Source organism: Falco rusticolus, chromosome 8 (genome assembly GCF_015220075.1).
Source record: "Falco rusticolus isolate bFalRus1 chromosome 8, bFalRus1.pri, whole genome shotgun sequence".
In the NCBI taxonomy this organism is placed as follows: domain Eukaryota; kingdom Metazoa; phylum Chordata; class Aves; order Falconiformes; family Falconidae; genus Falco; species Falco rusticolus.
Window position 1 is genome coordinate 51,358,049 of NC_051194.1, and position 24,146 is coordinate 51,382,194.

The 24,146-nt window shown below is 39.8% G+C and overlaps 1 protein-coding gene across 2 annotated transcripts in view; it reads left to right on the forward strand.

Annotated features, from left to right (window-relative positions):
* Positions 1-24,146, forward strand: part of CREB1 (cAMP responsive element binding protein 1) — a 40,855-nt gene that overhangs the window by 7,486 nt on the left and 9,223 nt on the right. Inside the window, exons 2-7 of one of the 2 annotated variants that reach the window (XM_037397175.1) lie at positions 11,809-11,930; positions 15,352-15,498; positions 17,406-17,506; positions 20,745-20,887; positions 22,354-22,536; positions 23,956-24,106. In XM_037397175.1, the coding sequence (XP_037253072.1) occupies positions 11,817-11,930; positions 15,352-15,498; positions 17,406-17,506; positions 20,745-20,887; positions 22,354-22,536; positions 23,956-24,106 (839 nt within the window). In that variant the 5' untranslated portion in view covers positions 11,809-11,816. The remainder of the gene's footprint in view (positions 1-11,808; positions 11,931-15,351; positions 15,499-17,405; positions 17,507-20,744; positions 20,888-22,353; positions 22,537-23,955; positions 24,107-24,146) is intronic. The other variant, XM_037397177.1, reaches the window with a different exon arrangement.

The following is a 24,146-nucleotide window of genomic DNA, read 5'->3' on the forward strand; positions in this document are numbered from 1 at the left end:
GTTTTTAGGGAGAGGGCTAGTCATAGATTTAATTTTGGTGTGTTAAGCAAGATGTGCCTGCTGTTGCTTCAAGACTAATTGGCCAAGCAACAGTGATTTCAATATGACCAGTAAAGCCAGAGCAATTTTAGGATATAAAATATATCTAAGTCTGAGCTGTGGCTTAAGCATCAAATCTTTTGGGTTTAATGTTGCAATAAATTTTGTGAATAGGATGCATTCAAGAGTTGGACAAGGGCAAGGTTTGTAAGGAAGTGCCGTTTTTCTTGTGCATACCTGGGCATACTCTACGGTAGCACTCCCAACTGCAGAAAAAATTCAAAGGTTTTCACTTACTTGAGACAGTTGAAGCAAAAAAATAGTCTATATTGCCTGTTAAGAAAGAAACAAAGCGATTAAACCATAACAGAAATATGTTGTTTGTACAGATACAGGTTATTTTGAATTTCAGGCATTTGACTTTATAAGTGGTAAATGTCAGCTTTGTATAAATAGTTCAGTCTATCTTACTTTCAGATGACCATTTCTAAAGATAATCAATAAAACAGTGAAAGTATTGGTCTGAAACATCTATTTTGTTGTGGTTTCTTTCTGAACTCACTAGAAGTGTTGAGGTTTTTTTAATTAAGAATTTCCAATGTTTACCAAGTTATATAACTTCGAGCTCTTATACTATGGGTTGAACTCTAAAAATACTACGTATGTTCCAAGCATCAAACAGAATGAACAATGTTTGTTTTAATAGTTTATGCCTATAAAGCTTGCAGCGTAAATACATGAAATGGCATTTTTTAATTAATTAATCCTTTAGTCACTGTCATTCAGAGGTGGGTTAGAAATGCTAGCAGTGGAGCTGTCCCTTCTCACCAACAGACAGAATCTCAGCACAGACACAAATTCTACCTAAAATTCTCTTGTCAAGTTTAACTACGCTGCTAATACCTGAAACTCCATGCCTATCCTGAATTTCTTAACTGATTTGGTAGCTTTCTGAAACAGAAGAATGGTATAAAAACAAGTGTGAACTGTATCACTTTGGGATTCCAGCGTCAGACCCTTTTCGATCTGCAGTATTTTGCTGAGGTGACCCACAGTGTTTAAATCTCAGGCTTTTTTTGTTTAATTTTTACATGAACAAACCAAATGGATGATGACATTCAGATATCTAATTTGACCAAACAGAAAACTTTACCTCCTGACAGTTAGCCTCCTCTTTATAGAATGGAAAAGGAAACATTTACTTTATTCATGGGAGAGTCCCCTGAATTTCTGGGACTTTCCAGAAAATTAAATTTCAGAATATATTTTTAATTCATAATGCATTAGAGTGTCATCTTTAATCAGTGTAATCTTTAAGAACCTTCAGTCTATTCTTATGCTGTTCTGATAAATGTGATGCATCTGTTAATATTTTCACACTGTAAAATTAACAGAGACTGTGGAAACATTATTTTGGAATAGAAAGATCTCAGGTAATAATAAACATGCTTATATGCTTATCTGTCTTTAGCACATTCCTGCATGTGCTTCCATTAAATCATACCTGGTAGGTAATTTAAATTGTTACAATTAAGGAAACACCTGTATGGAGGTAATTCCTTTCTCTGTTACAGGTGTAAGATTACTGTATGTTGTATTCTTGTCCCTTGGGCTTGGAGCACTCAGGTTAACCAGACTGATATGAATCTGTGTAATGCAGTTGTTTTTAGGTTTTAATAAGTTGTTCCTGATTTGCTCTGAGCACCAAAAGAGAGCTGGATAATCTTCTATATAATTTCAGAGTAGCTTTAGCTTTGTTCACTTAAGCATTTGTCATGTACCCAGTGATCAAGACTGCATGAATCTGTACCACATATATAGAGCAAATCCTATGCAGGAGACACTTTTGAAAAATACCTTCATCTTAACAACATCATAGTCCTACTTCACTCTTTCTATGAGACCGGCTCTGTTGAGCAGTTAGTCATGGCTCCTGCAGTTTGCTGAGAACAAGTTTTAGTAGTTTCCCCACCTCAGAGTTAGCAATTTTTTTAAAATATGAGTATTTGTAGAGTCTCTCCCTACAGAGTTGCATGCTGCCAGAGGTTTGGGATTGCAGCAGTTCCTCCAGCTGATGCCTCTGACGTGGGATGTTTAAAGGTTGCTTGTCATGTGGACAGAGATCCTTAGAACATGTCAAGCCATTGTCAAATACGTCTTGCAGCATTTAGGTGGTTCTTATTCTGCCAGAATGAATGATGGGGCAGTGAAAGACAGTAAGAGGCAGAAACCCATGTGGAGGAGAACAAGTATGATCTGTCTGAATTGCTGTGGCAGGTAAAGTGGAAACCTCAAGTCCTGACAGGTCTACCTAGTGGAAAAAAGGAAAATACGCACCTTCTTAGATGGGTCTTAACCTGGCTAACTTGGCATAATTTTCTGCTCCGAACACTTCCATTGGTGGTAGGGACACAGTCCTCTTTTCCACCATCATCTCCCATTTTCTTCTTGTCACTGAAGAAGGAGAAGGTCTCTGTCTGCTTGCAGAATCAGCTCTCCTTTCTGTCACTCTGGACTGCCTTAGTTCTTCTGCTTGAACACCTTCACAAGCCAGTGTTTGTTATGAAAGGAGGTGGCCCAAAAGGCTCTGCTTGTTGACCAGCGCAGCAGGATAAATTATTTGGCATACGTAGATAGCTGGGTGGCACCAGAGCACTGTTTCTCATTTGCTCACTGTGCCAGCCAGGTTCAACCTACCTTCTTACACAGGGGTCATGTCGCTGCTTTAGCATGGCACTGAGCCCAAGCTAACTACCCGTACTAAGAGGTAGGGTGTACCAGCTTGGGCACAGGGCCTCATGAGCAGAACAGAGATGTTTATCGTACCCATTGCTGTACTTGCATCACTTAGGTTCAGGCTGCGTTAATACACCCCATGGCTTTTAGATGAGTGCTGGTTCATGTCCAGCAAGCTTTCACCACAGGCTGAGCAGGTGTCGTCCCCACCTTGCAGCATGAGGTACCTGCTGTTTGCAGAAGTCAACACTGCTGGTGAACTGCAGCGCCTAGCAGCATCACAGGGGCTCCTCTTTTGGAGAAACAGACAAACAGACAGACAGACAAAGATACTTCACTAATCTTAGTACCGATGTAATCATATCTTCCTATTTTATTAAATACTGCCATCAGACTAGTGTGTAGTCACAGTTTAGCATTGAAGTTAGAAGTGCAAGTATGAGAAGTGGCTGGCTTCATGTCAGTGCAGTCAGTTGTGCTGAGAGGTCAGCTTCAGGTCTCATGCAGTCATTCATTCCTCAGTTCTCCACTTGCTGCTGTTTAAGTCAAAAGCAAAAGGGGAGTTTGACAAGGGCCAAAAATTAAACCTCGTCATGTGTGGCTATGCTGATTATTTGCTAGGCCTGTTCCAACTGCAAAGAGCTTGTTTCTGGAGTTCATCGTGTATCAGTGGGAACGTTAGCTCCCGGTTGCCATTATGAAAAATCATTTGCTGCCTGTATTTTATGTGGTGTTTAAGATGTCTGCACACAAATTACACTGTTCAGATATGCTGTTCTGATAATTTTTGTTAAGTAACCAGCAGCTACACATTGCAAAGTGAGCCGCAGTGCTTTCAGCAGATACGTGGAGAAGAGAGGCACTTATTTTGACAATTTCACATGGTTTCATTTTCGTGAAAGGAAAACTTCTTTCTACAGTTACTAGGAGTTGCAAGAAATCAGCATAGATTGAAAACTAGGTGCTTTTTATGTTCTAAAAATAATGTTGGAGAACAGATGGTAAGCTGTAGTAAAGTGTGGTCACTTTGTATGTAAATACTGTGCATAAATATGGTATTGGCAACAAGTGTGTAAGAACTACAAAATGTGCTGAATTCTCAGAAATGAGCAAGTTCTCATTAAGTCCTCGTGAACTGATTGTAGATACTGCCCAGGACATCCTTAAAATACCTGGTTTCTCTCAAATTCAGTTTGCAGATATCTTTCAGCTTTTTTGTTTTGGTCTGGGTTTTACTACACGTATTCACTACAGGTGTTTATAAGTAGTTACAATAATTCTGTCCTATGTTAAGGATCACAGGGGTAAAGTATGTGAATTAGTCTTTTAATACTGTAAGTGCATTCAGTATGAAGACAGAGCATTTATAATTAGAACGTATTTATAGAATCGGTTTTCAGTAATCATAGTAGTAGTTACCCAATGATTTTATAACCTTTCCTGGATTTGTTTTGACATTTTGTTTTGTCTAAGTGAAGTCTGACAGTATTTTGGGGGAATTTCTGAATGGAAGGGGGTAAGACAGTGGAGAGGCATTTGTTTGCTTTTCATTGTTAACGCCTTAGGAGATGATTCCTCTGGTCTATCCACTCAGCCCCTTTGCAGAACTGGTGTATTCACATAAGACCTATCCCAACTATTAGATAAAGTTAGGGAAAAGGTGGGGTTTGTAAATACATATTATCAGTAGAATTAAAATAAGTAGTTTTGTTCTTTCTAAGCTGGCTTCACCTTTACTTTTAGTGCCCAGTTCACAGTCTCAAAAGGAAAGGTTGTAGTTCAGTTAGGTTCCTTAATTCTATATTGAGCAAGAAAAGGCAGCATAGATTAAACATGATTTAAATAATGTGCGTGTAGCAAGTACTTTTTGGATGCTCTTGTATTTGTTCATAGAATCTGTGATGCAAGAAATAATTTGTAGTTAATTGTTGTCACAATCTCTTAAAAAGCTTGAGGGCAGAAACACTAGATACTAGTAAAATGGCAAGAGCGTGGAGTCAAATCAGAAAAATCAATCAGTGAAGTGTTTATAAGCAACTTTCACTTGCACACCTTACCTGTGCATACTGATTCACCATCTACGTGATAAATATCAGCTTTCTTGTGTTACGCTAACAGAAGACAGTATCTAGACATGATCACTGATTTGGGTGCTCCCTGCTGTAGCTGTGAGATCAGGTGTTTGGTCTTCTGCCCTTGTTTTAAAATGTGCTACTGCTTTTTCTTTAGTGAAAGGGAGATTGAGCATGCAACACAACTGATTTGTTCCGGTACTTTAGTCATTTACATACCTGAATCTGTTAAGTATGAGAAATTTTAACTGACTTTGGAAGTACAGCTACAACTGCACTAGAAGTTTTGTTGGAAAAGTCATGAGCCAGAAAAGTTTCTTACACATAATCAAGGCTCCTGGTTGCATTTCTTCTGTGATCTGTATGAAAATAACTACATCATTTGCCTTTCTTGCATTGGCTGTTACACCATGTATTCAGTCAGCAAAGAGTTGTCAGAAACTTCTCAGAGTGTCATCTTGGTGGAGACAGAAGTGGGACTAGAGGTATTACGTTCAGGTGATGGTCTGATTCTGCTTTGTGCAAGATCTCTTTACAGTGAGATTCAGTTTTTCTTGGAAGTTCAAGATCAAATACTTCAACTTCAGTGACAAGAAGAATTTTTCCAGCTTTTTATTCTTCGGTTTGCCTGGCAGATTGCTGTGTGTGAATGCAAATAATCTCTGCAAATACTCTTCCCCATTTTTGATGTTTTCAGTGGAGTTGGTTGTCGAGGCCATTCTTTTACTTCCACTTCCACTCGGTTTGCCAGGCCCTTGCCCAGCCGTGACCCAGAAGCTGGCATGATCGTTGAGTGTCTATGTGGTGACTTGTTCAGAGAAGTGGTAAAAGGTAGATTTAAGACAAAGCAGCAAACAGGTTGTGTTCACAGTGTGATGCACAGTCCTGTCACCCGGAGGAGAGGGCAGGAGGAGCAAATACCCAGGGTGCAGCAGCAGGGGCAGTGCCAGCTTGGGATGACAGAGAAGCTCTGACATAAATTGCAGCTCCTGTGCCAACCCACTGTAGTCGTTAGCAACAGAGAGAGATAATTATGGGCCTGTCTTGTCCTTTTGAGCATTTATTACTGGTTATTTGAAGTCCCATGTGTTAGCTGTAAATAAAATTATTTTTCACTCAATGTTTTCAGTCTGGCAGCCATTGAATGGAGTTCATAAAGTGGCTGTTGAGCTGCAGCTGAAAGGGCTGCAGATGCTACAAGGTAACAGTGGAAATGTTTCAGATTTCATGTGAATGTTCTCGGTACTTACACTGGAAAGGTGAAAACAAATAATAGCACACGAGTGGGGTTTGATGACCCTTTCAGTCCTTTCATGGTGGATCTGTGGCTTTATAAAGCCACACGTAGTAAATACAGAGTGAGTCAGATTCCTGGAACTTTGGACCGTGGAGCTGTATTTGCTTCCTGCACAATTGTACTGGCATGCCTGCTATGAATAAAGCCGAATACAGGGCTTGAGAAGCAGGCATTGCCTCCATTTCCCTTCCCTCAGCCCCCTTGCTGCCCCAGTCCTTCGCTGCCATAAGCAGCTGGGTGGCTGAGTATTGAACTGGATCGGGAACCTGATGTGGCTGCAGGTGACGGCTGGTGAATGTCTGAGGATGTTGCACAAGTTGGTCTCCAGGTGGGCGTAAGTTTGTTGGGTCTCTGCTCTGCACTGTTTTTGGAGGCTGTCATGTTGTTCTTCAAAACCTGGGTGTGTAATTCAATAAAATAAAACCAGAATTTGTATCTAGCTATGGAAGAGAAGGAGACTTTAAAGTGTGTCAGTTGGTAAAGCTGTGCTCGCTTGTGAGCGGGCTGTGGCAGTACGTCTGAGGTGTAAAGCGAACTGTGTTGCCTCAAGGTGTAGTTATGTTGTATGGCCAATAACTGTCAGTGTAAGCATTAACTGATAACTGAATTGTCACCATATCACTAAAGACAGAAAAGGAAGGCTTGCAGGGAGAGGTAGTATGTTTTACTGTGCCAGCTGTACCACTGAAAAGCACAGAAAGCTTTGGGGCATTCATTTGCGTTTTTAAGGATTAGAGATTGATTTAAATCCTGACTCATGATGATTTGTCTTCCTTTCAGATCTGCACTTTTTTTGGTATGAAATAACCATAATTTGGGATATTCTTGGGTATTGTTATCCATGTGCATGTCTTAACACCTGTTTGAATCCTGATAACTTGCTTAGCAGCAGCAGCATCAGTGCTCTATTTGTGCAGTACATAAAGTATCAGTTTTCATAATATTTAATACATATTTGTAAGTTTTCATTTTCATACTTTTAAATTTGTCACCTTTCATCTTTGCTGTTCTTATAATCAGACAGTGAATGTTTCAAGTTTACATACCCTGTTACCAATATAAATTATTTTTTATTGTTTGAAGCATTTTTCTCTTTGGAGTAAGTATTGTATTTCTATCTGGTCTCTTCATACAGCAGATTTTCATTGCCCCAAATTTTTGCTTTCTCTGCACACCCAGGTTCCACAGAACTCATTTTGAAGATGGCTCCTAATGTCTGTACTGTCATCCAGCTGATGTATAGGGTCCATCTATACAAACAAAATTTTTAAACATTACCCTGTCTCTTATTACTGTTGCAGTGTACCACTTCAGCTTTTCTTACCATGGATGCATGTTAAGCAGAAATCTGAAGTGAACTATCTGTAGTAATGCCCAGGCCCCCTTTCCAAGTTTACACAACTAACAAGACAGATTTATTCAGATTTTTCTACAGTGTGCCGTTCCATTTCCCTGCAATCTGCAACTGTTTGTGTTTATTAGCATCTGTCTTCAGCTATCATGGTGTAAATTGAGCTAGTATAGTTAGTTGTCTTCCACTGAACTTCTTTCTCCCAGTCCTGATTTGGCTAAAACAAATTACTGGGTGTCAGCTGAATGTTTAGCTTTTTGGCTTTTCACCTTCAGAGTTTCAAATCATTAGTAAGCACATTATTAAGAAAGTATTAGTAAGTATAATAATAGCTGCTTTGAACTAATAAAGAAAAATGTGTATTACATAGAAGTCATGAGTTAAACCATCTCTAACCAGGTGATCTCATCAGCTCTCTTAACCTGTGTTCAGAGTTCATAGCCGAGTTGCTTTAGGCAAGCATACTCTGGTTTTCCAACTCTGGTTGTTAACAGCTAACTGTTCAGTTAGTTTCATTTAGAATACTTGGTTCAAGATGAACTACAGCAGTTATTTATTTTTCCTCAAAGTGGGAGTACAGGTACTCTCCTGACAAGATGGAAAGTAACCTGGAAGCAGGGAGGGATGAGAAGAAGGTGTGCTCCCTCTGCTCCTGTATGCGCTCCCTGCCTTGGACACATGTTCCCCACTGGGACACTTTCAGATCCCTGCTTCCCTTCGAGATGTCGAGGTGTGGTGGCTGCCAGGGAAATCAGTGCCTGGGAGCAGGGTGGGCCACTGTGAACAGGGCAGGAGGAGCAAAAGGATGGTGCGGTGGGGTGGGCTTGAGGACCCACAGCGGTACTGGTCAGCGAAGTTTGTCTAGTCTAGGGGTATATGAGAGCTTAGAAAGGAGGTAGAAAGATTGGCATTCATTTGTAGGTGTGGGGAGGTTAAGGTTTCAAACCAAACATCATTTCATCTGTTACATTGTAAATTACAAGAACTAATAGGAATTGACAGCCTTAATTTCAGCCATCCTGGTCTTAATCTGAACACACAATTTACTAAGTATTTATGTTCTAGGTGCCTGCTCTTATATATCTTGGCAATCTTAATCATACTGTACTGTTAAAGTTAAAAATAAAACAATGTAGTAATCATTGTATCTGGAATATGATGTTGTGATGCTAAAAAATTGATTCTTTCTTTTCCTCACAAGTTACCGTAAAAGGTAGTAGTGAAGGTGTTAGAATACAAATAATGTGATCTGTAAGTGCAAGGTAAATGGAACCAAATTCAAGAGTACTTAGAGCTTGTGAATAACACGAGACTAAGAGCTTATCCAAAAACTACAAGTAATGTTGGACACTCATTTAAACTGCATGTGTTAAGGTGTAAATCTTGCAGGCAGCTTCCTGCATTGTTTGGTGCTTACTGTACATTATGAGGAGGTTCCCTTTAGGTGTTTGCAAGTCACGTTAAGAATTTGATTGCCGACATTTTGGTGTTGTAGAGGAGGGAGCACCCCAAAATGCTAATGTTTTTGCTGATTGCATATGCAAAAGATGATGCAAGTATGTAAACCAAGCTTGTAAAACCAGAGGTCCTTTGCTGAATAGCGTGTGAGAGAATTGGAAAGTCTTCCTAGGAAAATACTGCATTTATCAGCAGGAATTTGGCAACATCTACCTTTGCAAACATTGCTAAATACCTGATTCAAGAGACTTCTCACTTGCACATTTCATCTATCTCTAATTCCATTTGTATAGCAACTGACTCCATACTGGAGTAATGGTTTCTATCAGCAAACAAAAGCATTATTAGTTTTGAAACATACTCGAATTTGTAGCTGGGGAATTGTTTTTAAAGTTCTTTTCAGATACTTGGCTGGGAGATGTTGCGAAAGATCTGCTCCTCAAATGGTTCCGATGAGGTAGTGTTTTGGCTGGAGTCACCATGATACATGCATCGGAATTGGGAAAAAGTTGTTGATTTTCTTACCTTGGACCAAACTGGCTGATAGTTGCAAAAAAGTGATAAAACCAGATATCTCTTTAAAAATTATAAAAATCGAAGAAACCTACAGTAGTCTGGTTTGTAGTTTGCACTTGTGAAAATGCGGAATGCTCAAAAATTTGGTGTATAATAGAAGACTAAGACTGTTACAGTACAACTGGTGTGTTAAAGTTCTGATAGAAAGCCACTTAAACTGCTGTCATTAATGAAGTCTTTAAGAACTGTTTGGTAATATATATTGCAAATAGTAATAGTGCATGGGTTTTCTTTTGTGCTTTCTGGGAGATGAAATGCAGCACAGAGATTTGGTACAGTAGGAAAGAAGGGGGGGACACAGGCTGTTCTTGAAACTCTTATAAAAATAGTAACATCTAGACTACTTAAAATGCAGTGAGTTTACAATTAATTTCTTTCATGGCCAGTTTACCAGTATATGCATAGAGGTAGAGTATTGTTTATCTGTGAGCATTTGTCAGACTAATACCTAGTTTATGTGGGACAAAAATCATGGCAACAGGGAGAGGCATAACAAAATCCCAGGTGCTTAGAGGAATTTTAATTACTTTTTCCAAAAATTTCTAAATTGTATGTCACTGTTTTTAAGGAAAATCAGGTTTAATTCTTTTCCTTCTTTTCATTTCCTAAGAATTTTTAAAATTGTGTTGGAACTAAATATTTGGTACTTAAACATTTCACTGTTCACACACACACACGCTCATTTGAACAGTGACTTTCAATACTAAACATACGGACTTTGATTTGTATATATTGACTTGCTTTCTTTTGATGTGAGATGCAGCTACTGCTTTGAAATGCTGTTTTATCTTTTTTTGATTAGTGATCGTTTACTGTAAGACAGAATTCCACATTATACTCTGGATTGAAGTGTGACTCTACTGCTTTAGGCAACACATCTCCAAAGAGTATTCTGTTTCCTGTAATACTGTAGTATAGTCTGCACCGAAATGGAAGTTTCCCTGACTTTGTGTTTAAAATGAAATGTCTTGAATGTGGTCATGGTACTACCACCTGTATTGACACTTCTAAGTCTTTTCCCGGGGAGGGGCGAGGGGGGTGGTGGTGGTGGTGGTGGTGGTGGTGGCAGTAAAGTTTAGCAAAGAGAGGCGCATTTCTCCTTCTTTCCACCTTTCTTCTAATCTGAGCATCCTCTGCCTGCAGGCTCTTCCCCAAAGCAGAAATGCTCTACTGGTTGTTTTGCTCCAGCGCTGAAGACAGGTATGTGCTGCCCTAGGGTAGCCAGAGGCCTGAGTAGGTTGGGCAGCACAGGGTGGGACACAGAATAAATATTGTGGCTATGGACATTCTTAGTATTTGATATTTGGAGTTCTGTATAATACAATGGTATTGCTGTATCACCATTGGGAGCATTTCCTTGTATTTTGAAGTAATTTTTTATATATTAAATCTTTCCATACCAGTATTTAGAGAAGATCTGAAAAGTAATTTTTGCAGATCAGTGCAGGATTTAACATTCATTGCACTCTGCCTACATGCATGGTTTTGGAAGTTATGCAACCTCTTTTTTTATAGAGTTTCGTGTTATGGTGATCTCAGCTTGCTCAGTTATTGCTTAGAAATATAAGTGTATTAGGAGCTATATATGATAGAAAACCTAGGTCATGACAAACTACTATGTACCTCTAAATACAAAAACATCTATTCGCAGTAAGGTTCAAGTAGAAATGGCTTCCATCATTTATGTATACTGACTTTAAAACTGCTGAGTAGAGAAGACTAAGTTGCTGTGACATAGGGCTGTACACAGTCTGGTTGTGGAAAGAATTTGCATGGAGATGTTGCATATTTAGTTCAGACAGAAGAAGACTGAAAACTAAATGCCCAACACAGAAGCAATTGCTATTGGTTATCTGCAAACTGCAGTTGCGGGGGAGAGGGAGGGCTGTAGCAGGGCATCTTGTCACCTTGGCACTGAAGGAGCACCCTTCCTGACAGACTGCCGGTTGTTATTCCAAATTCCGGGGGTACTAGATCATCATAGTGCGATTGCTCAAGCAATTTTTTTAAGATGAGCAAAATGCATTTTTTCTGATCTCATTATTGGAGGAGACTGGGCCTGTTTTTCAGAAACATTACACACAGAAAAATCAACCTGAGAGGCAGACACCTGGCATGAAAAACATTTGCCTGAATGCTAATAGTTTGGCAACAGTTTAATAAGCAAATGAAAACAGTATGTAGTAATGGGAACTCAGCTGCAGTGATTGCTACCAGATCCACCAAGAATAATGGACTTGCATACCAACCCAGACTTACGACAAATATTGTGATTGTAGGTAACTAAATGACCATGGAATCTGGAGCAGAGAACCAGCAGAGTGGAGATGCAGCCGTTACAGAGGCAGAAACCCAACAGATGACAGTACAGGCACAACCACAGATTGCAACGTTAGCCCAGGTATAAAATCATACGGTGTAATAGTTTTACCTATTGGATAATTTTTTTAAAAGGGTTAATGTCTGCTCATGGGCCTGAGAGAAGGTTCCATTGATATGATTCTGAAACAGGTGCAATGTATAGTTCCTTTAATATTTGTCTTCACATTTTTAAAGCAGTAGAGATTTTTAACTTCCCATCACACTAGGCTGGTTTTAGTCCTGAAGAACTGTATGTGTGTAAACTGTAATGTTAATAGAATAATGAATGAAAATATTTCTAGCATTCTTTACCACAACCATACACTGAAAGGTATTTTTTTCAAAACATGTAATTTACTGTCTTTTTCATATTGACTGGATTGTTTTGCTGTTATGCTTTTTGTTAGAAACTTGTCTATAGCAGTCAGTTTAATTCTGAAGAGAAGAAACCAAAAATATAGATAAATAATGCAGCAAATACAGCATCTTACCAGAAAGGATTAGTATTATAAACATTATAATCAAGTGGAACAAGCTGGCATTTGACAGCTCATGTTATCCTGTTGTCACCAGAATTTCACAGAATTGTTGGCTGTTTAGAGAGACAGTAGTAGATCGTTTATTATCCTCCAGTTATTTTGGAGAGACAAGAAATGCAATCCCAGCTACATCTCTAATTTTGGAACCTGGTTTCATTCCTGGATACAGTGATGGTTGGCAGAAGCAACTCCATTGTGTAAATGAGTACAGAATTTGTTCATCTCTCTTCTGTAACCATTTAATTTTAAAACTGTTTGCAGTCCACTAAGAACAAACAGGTTTTTTATATCTCGGGAGTTTGGGGAATTGAGTGTCTTGTAAGTGGCACAAGTGTTAAATCACTTAGCATTTTATAAATTATTAAAGTCATTGCACCTTTCGGTAAACCAGAGCTATTATACTTCCATTCAAGTGATAGTATAGGGGTTGGAGCTGTTAAAATGCACAGGGTGATTTTGTTGAGTGAAGCTGTAGTGTGAATTTACAGGCCACCAGCTGCCCTGCACCAGCTTGCCTCTTTGGGCAGTGTTCTCACTGTCTAACTTAGGCACAGGATGTAGGTGGTGCGAATAACACTTCAGTGTGAACTGGGTGGAAGTAGTTTATTACTCTTGCAAAACCAGTAAACTGCTTCTTGCTTGCTATGCATTAAGATTTAGTCCAGAGAAGCAAGAATGTTTTAAATTCTTGTGTTAACATACTAACCTCCAGGCAGCTGAATTTACAAGTATGTAGTGGGTTGAATGCAGTTTACTCGGGCAAAATTACCCTGGTACTTGAATGAGAATTTTTCCAAGTAAGAAAAATCTGTACAGCTATGGTTAAAATCCATGTGAACCACAAAGAATGATGTTACGTTTTTCCTGATTTCCTCTGTTGTCATTCACTGTATTATTTGCACCTTAGCTGTTCCCCTGGCTTTATATTCCTTGTGAAGGTGATGTAACAGTCTAAACATAATTCTTTGCCTTGTTCACATTGGTGTTACATTATTACGATATTTTTGATACATGAAGTGGCAGTGTTTGGCATTAGGGAGTGTCCTCGGAGGCTTAGACAAATCTAAATAACTAATTATGTCAATTTAGTTCTTCCATTATCTCTTGTAAGGTCACCCCTCTTGTAAGCTTAGTTTAATTGCTGCATTTTTACTGAGTTCAGGGTAGTTTTCAGAGTCAAAAGGAAACTCGTTCCAGTTCCACAAGGTATGAGTCAGAGACATCTGCGGAAGTTACACTCTGCTGTTGGCTTAATCCGACCACAGAGTGGCCTCCAGTTGATCAGCTTTGCTGTCATTGCCAGGGACGGTTTAGTCAGACATGCATTATTAAAAAGGTTGCTTGGTAAAGGAATATCATTTGCCAGAGGGAAGTGCGCGCATGTTAATCTCAGCCCGGGTTTCTCTCAGATGTGAGTTAAGTACCACCGTGTAATGCTGCAGCTGTTTTCCTGAAAAAGGAAGGTAAAGGCAAACACAGATTTGTGGATTTGGGAGAGACATACGTGGAGGAGAGAGGTCTACATGTAATTCCCTTTATTTTTGTTGTTAAGCAAGGTTCCCTTGTAAGCAGTGGATGTTTATGGAAATTCAGAGATCAGCTATTGCAGCTTTCTGAGAACCACGTGCTCACAGGGACAGCAGAGGATTTACTTCTGCGTCCAGTACACAGACGCTCTTTGAGATTAGATAGGACAGCAGTGCAGCCCCTTCTGGCATTGTAGCTACATGGATCAAATTTCTTGAAAATGCCGTTGAACACCAGAGGATTGTTAAATTTTCAGAAGCTGGGTGTCTAGAAGACCTGCCTAAGGTCTGCCAGAGCAGCTCACGCTTGCCTGCAGTCCTCCCCTGAGGGCTATGGTGGTGCAAGTCAGGTGCAGACGGAGGGCCATGTACACAGGTGCGGCAGCCCTGGCACCCTCCTACCTGTCAGGAGCCCCCCAGCCACGAACACATGCATCGTGTCATCGTACAGCTGCTGCATTCTGGATGCACACTGGGGCACCTGCCCAGCCACCTAGCATCCTTTAGCCGCCCATAATAGTTCTTGTGACTTGCCAGAGTGAGCCTTCTCTGCGTGATTTGAACAGCTCAGTATGGATGTCGCTGTCCTCGGAGCCCCTGCGCAGAACATGCGTGGCTATGTATGCAGTGGTACCAACTGTGCTGCAGTCTTCAGCGTTTCCCTGTTGGCATAGCCACTATGCCTCCAGGCCTATGCTGGAGAAACAAAGTCGTTTAGGAACTGAAGGTTTAAAATGTGGGCAATTTTTCCTCAGAAATAACTTTAAGGCTAGGGTTTCTGTTGACCCGTTACACTGAATCACAGTAACTGCCTACAAACCATTTGTTTTCACTGCAAACCCACAAGTTTTGTGTCTGAAGACATGGTCAGTTTTCCTCACTTAAATGGACTGTGCCAGCTACTTAATACGGTTTGTGTCTAGAAAGTCTGAAAGCTATGGCTCCCTAAAAAATTTAACTTCTTACATCTGGCAAACACTTCGCATTTTCTTGAGTGAGAACAAAAATAGCTGCACTCCCATATGTTTCTGCCTTTGACTCAGCAGCGTCCGTAGGAGTACACCCAAGTCCTATCAGTATCTAACTGAAGTAGGCGAAAGGTAATAATGTGTTTTTATTAGGTTACCTCAAAATAGAGGTAGTTGTGTTTTTCTCATTCTTGTCAGTGGTTTTACAAGCAATGTTTTGAGCCTGCAGAAATTCTGCATTAGATTAATTTGTAAAGTAGGTCAGATGTTGGGCTTAGGCAGGTCAGGGGGTTTTGTATTACACTGTAACATTTGGGTCATCTAATTGGGCTCTAGAAGAGACTTAATTCTTTCACCAGAAAGCGTTCTTGGTAGTGAAATAAGATTTTGCAATAACCTAATTTACGCTCACTGTCTCTTCTTTGCAGGTATCTATGCCAGCAGCTCACGCAACGTCTTCTGCACCCACGGTGACCTTAGTTCAGCTGCCCAATGGGCAGACAGTGCAAGTGCATGGAGTAATTCAGGCTGCCCAGCCGTCAGTTATTCAGTCTCCACAGGTCCAGACAGTTCAGGTACTGACTGAAGAAATTCCTCATATGTGAATTGGGCCTTGTGATAGTCCTGCCAGTTCACTGGTTTCTGATGTGTTTGTGTCCTGGATTGTGATTTTGCTTATATAAACTTTAAGAGCATGTTGAAGGCAAAATCTGTACAGTATTTGCTACTCTGTGACTGTTTTTTTTTTTCCTGTTCTGGTTTAACCACTTTTCACTTTCAAACATTGCTCAGTTTCATCTCCGGCTAGAATGTTGTTGGTGAGTTTAACAGCTTCATGGTTTTTCTTACAGTATTACTCTACTTTTTCTCTCTTCTATATTTTCATACATCTTTATTGAGTAAGAGTTCATGCTGTTCTGAAGTCAACAAAAAAGATTTCTTTTTTTATAATGTAATCTTTAATCAGTAATGAGACTGATATTCTGGGATGAGAGTCTTTGCTATTGAAAAAATATTTGCATTGGTTTATAGAACAGATGTCTTAAAATAAACCTATCAGTCCTCTCATAAAAATGGTTTTAAAATTTGCCTGTTGAATATTGTTTGCTTTGTAAAGCTTTATCATTTTCTCTTCTGTAAAGTAAGACAGGTAATGTGATATGATGAGGTAGCTTGAAGACAAGTAGTCTGAAACCTTTGAAACCTGTAACTTTTGGGTTTTTTGAACCACTTTAAGCTCAGTGTTACTGAACGCAGAAAGAGAAATTGCTTGGCATACAGCAGCTACACAGGGCAAGGACTGTACCTCATTTCTTTGCTCTTATTGCACTGAACTCAAAAGTTTAATTTAAAATGTAAACATTAAAAGTAGACATTTGATACAGATACTTAGCTGGATATTATTTTAAAAAATACTAAAGCATGCATAATTTAAAACTAGGCCATTCTGATAATCATCTTTGTTTACTCCTTGTCAGCTTTAGTGCTGAGTTTGTGGCAGGCTCTACCCTCCTCAGCTACTGGAATCAAAAGTTTAGAGTTTTAGTTCATTGGAGATGAGCAAGTTACTAGCCCAGAGGTGGAAGACTGACAATGAAACCATGCGTGGAATTCACCTGGCTCAGTGCAAAGCCAGCCTGTTTGGATATTGAAAACCTGGTAGTTCACAGTCAGCCCTGGACATGTTCAGGCCCCCTATCTGGTAACTGTGACATTTGGGCACCAGCCAGCTTTTTGAGCCTTTAGGAATCTTCCCTACAGTGCATAAAATGTCAGGCTGTGAGCTATGTTTCTCACACAGGCATTTTACGATTCACTAACTATTGTTAGCTTTTGTGTATTTGTCACATATGTGACTATAGTCTTTAGGAAAACAGTCTCTGCTTTTATGTATTGGAGATGTTTTAAAATTTTTGGCACACTTCAAATCTAAAATTATTCAAATATGATTGATGTAAACATTTCCGTTTTCCTTCATAAACCTTTGTCTTTTCTTAGCATCATCACGTATGACATTTTTCTGACAATCCCCCCTTCCTGCCAAAAGGCAGTCTCTCTATACCTAATTACTTACAAACTGCTGTTTCTCAGCTTCACTATTTTGTTAGTTTCTGAATGTTTCTATCTTGGTTTGGTTTTAGTTATTCTCTCCCTAAATTTTACTTAAAAAAAATAAAAATCTTTGTTTTCTTAAAATGAGTGGAAACAGGGGATCGTGGAAAGCAAAAAGTGTGTAGAACTACTGTTTATATTTTCTTATTGGAGTATTTAAATTATAAAGGACATTCTCACAGGTAGATAACTCACCATGATCATTCTTCACTGGATCTGTTACTAAACAGCCTGCCCTTTCTGTTCATTGCTTAGGCAGAAGCACTGTAGAATACTTGGGTTGTAGCGTGTTTCACAGGATGTCAGCATTTCCTGAAAATAAAGACATTGGAAGTGTCGTGTTAAGTTTTATTGCTGTTCTTATTTACAGATCTCCACTATAGCAGAAAGTGAAGATTCACAGGAATCAGTAGACAGTGTCACAGACTCACAGAAACGAAGAGAAATACTTTCCAGACGACCCTCCTACAGGTATGGAGGTTAAAAGCAGAAGCATTTTGCTTGATGGGTGGGTTCTTCACATGGGGAGGGAGACAGTGTGATTGTATAGTTATTTTTAGATTTACCGTTTAACTGAAATCTCTCTTCTACGATGACTTCCCATGGAATAGGATGTAAAGAGAGAACCAGATAGGAGGAGGAGGAGGAAGAAACCTCAGCTGTTACACTTTGTTAAGACCGAAGTGAGCTGAGGATAAGCTGAGTGCCATATTTGTGAAACATTGCAGTATTATTGTGCTAGGTGCCTTGGAGATAGCTTTAATGGATACTTAATACATGGGAGACACTGAAGCTTTGCAAGAAAGTGGCTTCTATATAATTGGTATTCTGCAAAAAATCAACTGTGTTGTTTTTCATTATTGTTGAAATGCTAGCAGCAATAAAACTTAATTCCTTTCTCCTGTGAGATTTTCAATAAACACGTGGTGTTCTGTGGCTCAGAGAGAATTTCTGCTTGAGCAAAATTGGTTGTGTTTACAGTTTAACTAGTCAGGGTAGGAGTTGAATGTAGTGATAGGCATCTAGTACCTTTAGTTGTCATGGCAAGTACTTCTGCGGTAAGAGCAACTGAGGTATGCCCCTTCACATGGTGTTAGTCATATGTTACTTTATTAATTAAGCCCTTGTACATCTTTTCCTGGCTGTACTAAATCTCACTTTTCATTCTTAATACATGCTAAATAGTATTAAGGAACAGCTCTGGAGTTCATCAGATTTTAAGCGACCTGTGCATTCCTCCTGCTTCAGAAAACTCAGACACTCCTTTTTTCTTTATGAGCATAGCCTTATACAGAGGGAGACTGTAGGCCTGAGCATATCTCAACGGGGTTTTTTTTAGTACTTGCAGATTATTTTTTACCTTCTCCAGCAGCCTTCAAGGCCGTTCTGCTGAAGATAGTCAAAATCACTGTTGAAGAACCCTAGCCATAATAGATCTGGGAAGATGCTTTTATTTGTGAGGAGCAGTGTTGCTGACTTCAAGGCTGCCACAGACTTTCTTGCAGTCTGCTTCACCAGTGAGACACTTGCTTTTACTGTACATGTTTATCATGAGACAACAGAGCTAAGTAACCAAGCAGCAAAATTAAGAAGAGGGTACTTGTGCATGCTCATTTCTCATTGAGTGGACTCCTTTGCATGCACTGTTGCCACACCACAGCCTCTGTCCTCAAAGCAGATCCTGTTAACTCAGCAAAACATTGTAATTGTAAAACCTGTATACGTAGCTCAGACTCTGGGCCTGTGTAGGGGTCATGTCAGAAAGGCTGAGCCATACTGATGTGTTTAGTGAATTCCTGGTCGGCATTATTCAACCTGCTGTAACTGCTTACAGAGGCAAGATAGGTGCAGACAAGTTCACAGAATTGAAAGCTGTATCTCTTCCTCAGAAACTCCACTTTGATGTTCTCCATGTCAGTTCATAGCTCCTATATTTGTAAAGCTGCCACCTTACCTCCTATCTTAAATCCATCTTTATGATGGCAAGGATAGGTTTTAACCACCAGATCGTATCTGACATGAGCTTAAAAAGTGATGAGCTGTGGTTTCTTTTGTATCTTGAGCTGCTTCGGTTTTGTTCCTCATCCTCCCTGCTCTGTCCATATTTTCAGCTGTTCTGTCCTCCAGATTTTTTGGTCTAGCACCTAGGTTGCACACTCTCTGGATGGGAATTTTTTATTTGTCCAAGTAGTGCTTGGCACAGTGAAGGGCTTGTGCAATCATAGAATCATGTAGGTTGGAAAAGGCCTTTGAGATCATCAAGTCCAACTGTTAATCCAGGACTGCCAAGTCCATCACTAAACCACATCCCTAAGCACCATGTCTACATGTTTTTTAAACACCCCCAGGGATGGTGATTCTACCACCTCCCTGGACAGCTGTTCCAATGCTTGACCACCCTTTCCGTGAACAGTTTTTCCCTAATATCCAATCTCAACCTCCCCTGGTGTACTTGAGGCTGTTTCCTCTTGCCCTGTTGCTTGTTATCTGGAAGAAGAGACTGACCCCACCTGCCTACAGCCTCCTGTCAGGTAGTTGGAGAGAACAATAACGTCTCCCCTGAGCCTCCTCAAGGTCCCTCCTGAGCTTCCTTTTCTCCGGAATAAACAGCCTCAGTTCCCTCAGCTGCTCCTCACATGCCGGGGTTCTTGCATGCACACAGAATCAAAACAGCAACAGCAAAGCTCTGTTTGTCAAGTTGCTCAGCAGAGTGACTGCTCTCCCCAAACAGCACCATACAGATGTTCTGGCTCCCAAAGCTTTAGGAGCCTTATTTAAGAAATGAGTATTGTCTTGGAGCTTGGGGTCTACAGCTGTGTTTGCTTCACACTTTGAGTTGCAATGAGAATCCACAGGAAAACACAGAATTACAAAAAATGTTGTTCTAAGTAGTGTTTTGCAGTGACAGACTAAGCCAGCAGTGAAAAGAGCTTGACAGTCTTCTGAGGGACAGTGTTTGGTCTAAACGATGCTGATTGCAGTAACTGCTGTGGTCAGTCTTACAGTCATGTTCAGTGGGGACCTGTAGCCATGATGTTAGTTTTGGCTTTGGATAATTAACCCATGGAAGTAATTAAACGAACTGTTCTTTCCTTTACCCATGCTAATCTCACAGCTTTCTCAGGCAGGGCACCTGTAAATGTAACTGTGACTTTACTCAAGCACTCAGTGTTGCCTCCCGGGCAGGTGTTACGTTATAAGCTGGTTGCTCTTTACAAGCATTTGTGCTGTCTGCCTTTATACTCAGCTGTCTGGCTGAGGTCTTTATGGTCTCTGAGATGGAGCAGTTCCCCTAATGTAAGTGAGGAGACAGGTTTTTACATACTTTGCTTTCTTCAAATCTTCATGTGGCTAAAAGCAGGAAACAAGTAAAAATGAATGAGAGAGAAAGAAACATGTTTTTAAGAAAAAGGGAAGGTTGTAATAGCTGTATCTTGCATTGAGAAGAACCTGTTGAGAAGCACCTGTATCTTGTGTTTTGATAAGCACAGCTGTTCTGTACTGGCTCCCTTGCCCGTCTGTGCATGGCACTTTGAACAATCCTCTCCAATAAGAGTTTGAAGATAGTGCGAGTTTTTTATTCTGCACCCATATTTTCCTTGCTGGCTTACTGCACTTTTCAGTTTTATCCAGCATTATGTATCAAATAGACTTTTTTTTTTTTTTCTCGATTTTTATTAAAATCTCTACAACACACTGTCTTTGCCAGAAAAATTTTGAATGACTTGTCCTCAGACGCCCCAGGAGTGCCAAGGATTGAAGAAGAAAAGTCTGAAGAGGAAACAGCAGCACCTGCCATCGCCACTGTTACGGTGCCAACTCCCATTTACCAAACCAGCAGTGGGCAGTACAGTATGTAGTCTGAATTTCTCAGTGGTGCTAGTAAGTGGGGATGAGAAGATGAAGAACTATTATTTCTGTAACTGTTTGGACTAGGACAAAGCAGGAGATGAAAATAAGATTACTTTAATTTGACTGTTTGATAACCATGCCTTTTAAACACATTCTTATTGTAAGTATTTGAAGTGTTCAATTAACATTCCTGGGACTGCTTGCCAGTTAGTGCAGCTAATGCATCCTGAGGCAAAATATAAACTAACCATAATGCTGTTATAAACTTTTTCACTTCAGGAACCAGATGAGGTAATACAGAAGTTTCTTTTTTTCCTGGCAGATTATTAATGCTGATTCACAAAATTGTAACCTCATCAATAGAGAAAATATTACAGTCTGCAAATACGTTTTTAGAAAGTCCTGAAAAAATAAGAACTTCATCAACCTTATGTAAAATGCGTAATAAATATATGTGTCCATGTTTTCTTTATTCATAAGATTTTATAGATGTAGTCCTTTGATTTAAAGGATTGAGTATACAGCAGTAAAGCTAGAATTCACATGCTGTCTCACACAAACACACACAGTATTAAATATACAAAAATGAGAAAGGACTACTTGTTTACATCTTTCTATTAACATCTCTTGAAAATTTTGTATCTCTGGTTACTACTCGGCCACTTTGCCTAATATCTTACCTAATTTTAGGTAACAAACTGATGTCGTTAACTCTGCTTTCCTGCCATAACTGTAAAATAACTGCTTGTGCAGATACTTGAGATTCTGATGTGTCTGTATATAGGAACACAGTGAAATTCTGTGGAATCACAAATGAGGGGTGATGTCTCAGTTCACCTGGATGGCAGGATTGAGGAAAGGAAAAATATCCAGCAAAGTAAGACGGCTTGAAGGAAAAAAAAAGTGTGATACTGGACCTTTATGAATGAAAACACTGCTAGGAAGGTGCTGAGGAAGTTGTAGAGAAGGGGGGATACAATCAGAAGAAAAAAAAGCCAAAGCAAGAAGAAAGTGAAACACAAGATGGATAGCAATAGCAGCAGAGGAGACTGAAGGGCATAAAGCATGGAAGAGGAGAGGAATTTCAGATGAGAAGAAAAAAGAAGGGACTGAGGAAAAGATCTAAACCAACCAAGAAGAAAATCTTAACTAACAAAAAGTATTCCTGGGGGAGGATGGTAGTTCTTCTGTGTGACGCTGTTTTATCAGAGAAACTAAATTGTGTTTTAGGCTGTGGTTTTTGCCACCCACCTGCCCCCCCTGCAATGGGTCTCATGAAAACTTGAAAACTTACTTTGAAAGCATGATTTCTTTAATGTACACTAAAGTCACGTGTCTGATTTGAGGGTGTATAAGGGCTCAAGGGATTTAACTGAGATCAGTATTCTTCCATACCTAGGTTTAATACTGTAAGTTAATGAGTAAATTAGTGTCTAAAATGCTGTCTCCATTTTTTTCGTCTTCAGTTGCTATTACCCAAGGAGGAGCAATACAGTTGTCTAACAACGGCACAGATGGAGTACAAGGTCTCCAGACATTGACTATGACCAACGCAGCTGCAACCCAACCTGGCACCACCATTTTACAATATGCACAGACCACAGATGGACAACAGATACTTGTACCCAGCAATCAAGTTGTTGTACAAGGTGAGAAACATCACAAACAGTCATTCTGTATAACATTTTCTCCGTGCAGATATAAGCTGCAAACCTAACTCCTTCAAATGTGTCAGGAAGCAATTAACAGATTTGGCACAAATAAGTCTCCAAAATGATTAAAGGAAATTCTGGACAAAGCTATTTGTTGCATTTTCTGAGAGCCTTTCCTTTCAGATTGATAAAACTGTGGGTATTTTGGGCTTACTTCTTAAAACGATATATTGATTTTTGGTTTTCAATGCTATATTTCCTGTATTTTGTCCACATGATTTTTTTTATTGGTATGTTCTGCAAAAGCTGATACTACTTCAGAGTTCTGAGTTCTCCTAGATAGTCATCTGCAACAACAGTAAATTTAAAGCGAAGCATTAAAGTTAGGGAGGAAGGTTGTTTGATTCTTTCAGGACTCTTTATTAGTAATTTTTCCCTCCTTTCAATTGCAAGTCATAATTTCTCCCTATTGCAGCTTTTGTAACTAGTCACCAAGTACTTAATCATTGAGTCTTAGAACCATAAAGTAATTTAGGGAAGTGCCTTAAGAGATCGTTTGGTCTTAGCCCTCCACTTAGAGCAAGCAGGGCTACTTTGACTAAGTAAGTTGGGGGGGGGGTATTGTATTAAAATACATATTTTGGTTTATCAAAAATGGGAGGGGGGGTATTAAAAATTATGAAAAATAACAGAAAAGTGTACCCCTGCTTTTATGATTGTAAAGCAGGTTATTTGAAAGTTAACCCAGCGAAGAGGTCTCTGGGCATCAGTGAAACTACAGTCGAGAAAAATACTATTGTTGCATTGATCTTCTGGGTTTAGTGTTCTTAAGGATGTGTGATTTCTTTAGGTGGCACTATATTTTCTTATGAGCTCAGGCAAATATAACACACTTCTAGATTACAACAAACAAACAAAAGAAACCAAGACCTTGTTCATTCTAGAGAAGCAGTGAAGTTGAGTGTCTAGTTTGCGCTGTCTCTCTCTTGTTGGAGTAAATGCTACTTTTCTACACCCTTTTTTCTGTACCAAATACTTAAACATGCAGTTTCTCCTTTTGTAGACCAACATTTGGAGCATAGCTAGAAATAACTGTCTGCCCCATCCTTCGTCTTCTTAAAGCTGCCCAAAAAACAGGGAAGTAAAAAGGAAGATACTAAGGGAGAAAGAAGCATAGCAATACAGCAAGACAAAATCCAGTTATCAAGCGCAAGTGAAGACTCCTTCAACAGGAATGCCCCAAACCTTGCATACGTTAATAAACTAAGACTGAGACAGCAGTGATGACCCAGATGATGGTCATCCCTCCGGTACTGTACCCCAGAGTACATAGTTAGCTAGACGACAAGGTGCTTTTTGCACCACATTTAATGTTGCTGTCATCAGAGTGACATCATGTTCCCCTGTGTCTTTCAGCTGCCTCAGGAGATGTGCAGACCTACCAGATTCGCACGGCCCCTACCAGCACCATTGCACCAGGCGTAGTCATGGCGTCATCCCCAGCACTTCCAACCCAGCCAGCAGAAGAGGCCGCACGGAAGAGGGAAGTGCGTCTAATGAAGAACAGGCATGTATATTTAGAGAATTTTTTTTCCAGTCAGCTCTGC